General features: G+C 43.2%; 1 protein-coding gene across 1 annotated transcript in view; it reads left to right on the top strand.

Moving 5' to 3' along the window:
- Positions 1 to 635: 635 nt before the first annotated feature.
- The window catches only part of LOC113215210 (uncharacterized), an 87,736-nt gene continuing 83,222 nt past the window's right edge, over positions 636 to 5,149 (top strand). Inside the window, exon 1 of the mRNA XM_052274818.1 lies at positions 636 to 737. Coding sequence (XP_052130778.1) covers positions 717 to 737 — 21 coding nt within the window. The 5' untranslated portion in view covers positions 636 to 716. The remainder of the gene's footprint in view (positions 738 to 5,149) is intronic.

The raw sequence follows: 5,149 nt of genomic DNA, 5'->3' as shown, positions 1-5,149 counted from the left end.
GTATGTCAAATTTTGGGGCCGGAACGCACTGTTCCCGAATACCCTCACATTAACTCGTTTCGGGTGTGTGCGCCACCTGCAGGCCTAGCTATATGTGCGCCAGGCGCGTCGAAGCGTAAGAGTGTTTCGTGACATATTGCGAAGCCTGTTACGCGAGACGTAGTGTATCGTACATGTAGCTAGTTTGTGACTGCAAAAAGTGAAGTAGAACGAGCGGTTACGGAGTAATAAGCATTTCTTTGTAGGTGTCCCGAAACCCACGTTTTGCAGATAGATCATTGTGTGTTCAGCACTCTGCAGAGAGAACATTGCGTATACCGCATCAGATTGATTTAAATCATTCTTCGTGTTCGATGCGCCGGTGAGCAAAGGCTCGTTCGGTTGGGTCCCAGACAAATTTTGTTCAAGTTCGCTCAAATTCGAACTGGCCTGCTCGCTCTGAAATCTCTAAAAGTCATACTAGTCACAGGCATTGTAGAAGAAATCACTGCGCAAAGAATGCAACGTAAAAAAAACCTTCTTCCGTGGAGTGCTGATGAGTTGATTGTTCTTCAAGGTCAGTCAGCTATGCTCTGGCTTCAGCGGAAAGGTCGGTTTGCACGAAAGCCGAGTTTCCTGGGCACGAATGGCTGCCTGTCACGGTATCATCCGTCTCAGTATCCCGTCAGCGAGTAGTAAGTCTCAAGCCAGTGAACTGACCCAGTTTGTCGACTGTTATGCCCACCTGGGTGAAACGAGTTAGTATTAAATATTCGCCTAAAAGGCTATACTCTTACAACAACTTACCCTAATGCAGGCAGAACCCCAAAGTGAAAATAAACAAGGTAGATGGACGCCAGATCACGTCTCGCGTAACACACTTCGCAATATCTCACGAAAGACTGTTACGCTGCGACACGCCTGGCATACCTCGGTGAAGATGGCGAGACCCAAACAGCATTCACCAACCGTCCCGTCTACCGCTCAATGGATTGTTTAGGGTTTGTTTAGTCGTGTTTTCAAATGTTTTGGTTCCAAACACAAACATTCTCCTGTTATTAGGGAGTCAAGTGTTGGAGTGGAAGCTGGCCGGACCCACTTGCAACTACAGCACAGGCACAGCCAGCCTGTAACACCTGAAAAACCATCGAATTGCCCTGCCGACTTAATTTCAATCGTTTTTAAATGTTTTTTAGCTGACTTTTGCGATCTCCTTAAAATAGGCTATTTGGCTAATTCCTCTACTTTTCCGGGTTCGTACATATTCACATCCTCATAAACAGACGTAGTAAATGGTCTTATCGAGCTTTTGCTGTCTCTATTGTCGTTTGTTTAACACTGTTTTGGCACAAGCTGTCGGCGAGTCGTCATGCATTTGCCAATCCCCAGGTGTTAGCTAATCTAGGGTTCGGCCCCATTCGCAGCAACACAAAACATCTCAGAGAAAGCTTTGTCCGTGCTACCACGAGTTCAGCTTCACATGTTTTTATTTGTTTCGGTGTAAAGTCTGGAAAATACTGTGTTGTAGTCAATATAGCTCAGTATGCTACAATTGTAGGTTCGTACGTGTTCACACCCTCATAAACAAATGTAGTGAATTGTCTAATGGAGCTATTGCTGTGTCTAGCCTAACTTGTTTTACATTGTTTTGGCAGTAACTCTTAGCGGTTCCTCATGTGTTTGCCAATCCCCAGATGTTAGCTTATCTACGGTTCGGCCTAATTCGCAATCACACAATAAATCTCAGAGAAAGCTTTGTCCGTACTACCACGAGCTCAGCTTCGTATGTTTTTGTTTGTTTTGGAGTAAAGTCTAGAAAATTCTGTGTTGTAGTCATGATAGCATTGAATGCTACAATTGTGGGTTCGTACGTGTTCACACCGTTCACACCCTCATAAACAAATGTAGTGAATGATCTAATGGAGCTATTGCTGTGTCTAACCTAACTTGTTTTTCATTGTTGTGGCAGAATCTGTTAGCGATTCCTCATGGGTTTGTCAATTCCCAGATGTTGGCAAGAATTCGTATCTTAAAGGAAGCTATACATCAGCCATAGCGATGTCAGAATTCTGTGTTTAGGGCTGTTTTGAAGTAAAGTTTGTAAAACGCTGTGTTGCAGACTCACTGGAAAAACAAAGTTAGGTCTTAGTGCCTTTCAGGGGGTGTAAAATTTTAATGCCTTCGCCTTCGCAGTACAAAAGTTTCCAAAGGCACTAAAGTTTTACACCTTTTGACATTTTGAATACTTTACAGGGATACTAACTTTTAATGGCTTTCAAGAAACATGAAGACCTTTCCTGTCCTACCTCGGTTTTATCAGCGTACTTTTGAGTGTCCGCACAGATTCCTACCCGCACGATTGTAAGCAGCACAATCAGAAAAATCGATACTGATGGTACTACTTTCATCATATTGTACTTCATTTAGTACTGTACTTTTCCCGAACCTCATACAGTCGTAGTCTGGGGGATGGGAATGAGATGGTGATACGTGCTGTCTTTGTTTCTATAGTTACTTATCAAAAAAGGCTCTGTAATTTAAAACCGGAAGGAGAATCGTCGGGCCGGTCGGGCGCGGGGAGGAACGGGGTACTGCCCCCGCCCTGCCCCGCTCCCGACGATTTTTGTTCTTCTCCTTCCGGTCTAGCCAAGCCCCGGAGTACCTTCTGGCCCGTCAACGGCCTATCACCTCGACTGAGCATGCAGGGTTGTACATTTTTAGCCCGTTTTTTTCTTAAAAGCTATATAAGCGGGCTTATGCCATCGCCCCTGTGTCCCGCCCCATCGGCCCCATCGGTCTGTCTGTCCGTCCGTTCGTCGTCTGTCCGTTTCCCAACAAGGACGTGAGTTAGAGGTCTGAAATTTACAGGGTATCACTGTAAAAAATATTCTGAAATTTTAGAGCAAAATATCTCTTAAATTTAGTAACATTATCAGTTGTTCTTAAACGTAATTACAGATTATGACATTTAAGAAGTTTTCTAAATTTTGCAAACAATGATGAAAATCTCAATTGTACTAAGGGGTCATTAAATTTCATAACAAGTTTATTAAATTCAAAAGTTTTCCTTAGTTTTGACAAAATTGTGTTGAAAAGTCACACCCATTCTTACTTTTAATACCAGCATTCAGAACACTTCTTAAGAGTCATGTAGCTTTTGACCACTGGACATGGAATTTTGGCGTTCAATATAGTATTGGGTGAACAACATCGAATTTAGTTCGGCGTAATGTAGCTATGCCACTGCCATATTTCAAAAAAGCAAGTGAACAAACATACGCCGTCCGACCAAGCACATAGCTACTCTGGGAATGCCCCTGGACGGAGCGCCGCATAAGGTCGGTTGCGAGCGCTCCCCTCACAGGTATGTCCCGACAGCCACGCGGTCTACGGCGTCAGGATCCGAACCCAAAGATCCGAGGTTCGAATCCACCCAGGGAAGGTAAGGTAAACATCTTTAATATGTGGGAAGTTGGGTGTGTAAACATCTGCCGCTAGGGGAATGAATCTAAATATTTTCCAGATTTGCGTAAGGTTGGAAAAGAAAAGCATTTTTGGCGTTTCATAACACGTTCTTAATTTTTAAAACATGTTTTGAATTTTAAGAAACTTTATGTTCTTAAATTTAAGAGCCAATTCGTTTTGTAAACTGCTTCAAAACACGTGTTATTAAAATTAAGATGGATTATTTTACAGTGATATTGCTGTCACTTCTGGATAACGAAACGGTTAGTGCAAATCCTGGCAATCACCCCTGAGTGGGTATGAGGGGGTAACAAAGAAATAGCGGTTGGTCCAAGAAGTAAGAAAAAAATATTTTTGTTATGGTCTCCTAAGGGGTAACTTGTGTAACAAATGTTCTTCGGGCTAAAATTTCGCCCGTTTGGCTCTACCTCTCATCGTTTAGGCGATAGAGGGACTTTTACTCACAAAACTGGCCTAAAAATAAATACATCATTTGTAGAAAGTATTTAATGGTCTCTAAGGGGTAAATCGTGAAAGATGAACCCTCTGGGATAGAATGTCGTCCGTCTGGCTGTTACTGTCAACTTACAAGCGGGAGTTTTTCTTGCCAAAATGGTCAAAACAGAAATGTTTTTATCTTTTTCAGGAGTAGACTTTTGTCTGAGAAGTATGCCGTCGGTTTAAAAGTTTCTTCTAAGCAGAAGAGTGGGCTTATTTTATGGTGGCACATTATTAATAAAATGTGTACACTCCCATGCATAAGAAAGAAAAACAAACACTTATTTCGTTGTTCGGACACGTTCGTAATCATTCAGAGTATGCCTGGACGTATATTTAACTTCTTATGGGTCCATTCCTATGTTTCTTTTCGTAGGTGTGTAATTGGATCCATAAGCTAACATCAATAACTTACCAGGGATTTGACATAACTTGCATGTATTCTACTAACTGCGGCCCACACAACCAACGATGTTCAGCCTATAACAAGCAGGCCCGCCCTTCCGCCAAACGGAGTTCATGGTTGCCACAACTCTGGAAAACCTTGAAAACCTGGAAAACTCAGGGAAATAAAAAACAGTCAGGGAAATCAGGGAAAACTCAGGGAAAATGAAAAAATGTCAGGGAAATTTGTTCTGATCGGTCCGCAAACTGCATTCTATTCGCCATTTAGGTCCAACACACATTTTGACGTCCAAGCTAGGTGTTTTTGACCCAAAATTTTTAGCGCTCGCTTCGCTCGCGGTCGTTTTCTACATGAGACTAAGGACTTCTGGCAAGTACGCTTAATGCTTGCATGTGGGGTTATTTGTTTGTTCCTGCACTTCGCCGGGAATGGTGCTTAAATCTCAGGGAAATTTAGGGAGAATGGGTCTGGAAATCAGGGAAAACTCAGGGAAAATGGAAATGAAAATTTTGTGGCAACCATGGAGTTGCCAGCTTCACTTCGCTGCGCCGGCAACTCCGTTCGGCAGAGGCCGGGCCTGCTTGGTCTGCCGGCGGCGATGGTCCATTTCAGTCTAGCGATTTACTAAAGTGCGTAATCAAATAAATAATGTGACCGGTAAATCACTTTGCATATTCGAGTAAACTAAAGCGTCCAGCGGGGGGCCTGCGCGGCCCTAAAAATTTGCTCCTCGGACATGACAAAAGACTATAACGGGGCAACACCCCGTGACTACACCCCACCCTATTGCTTTGCTTATGA

The sequence above is a fragment of the Frankliniella occidentalis genome, unplaced genomic scaffold, assembly GCF_000697945.3.
Source record: "Frankliniella occidentalis isolate FOCC.00 unplaced genomic scaffold, Focc_3.1 Scaffold448, whole genome shotgun sequence".
NCBI classification, from domain to species: domain Eukaryota; kingdom Metazoa; phylum Arthropoda; class Insecta; order Thysanoptera; family Thripidae; genus Frankliniella; species Frankliniella occidentalis.
The sequence above is the reverse complement of the archived record's forward strand: the minus strand, read 5'-3'. Positions and strand labels throughout refer to the sequence as shown.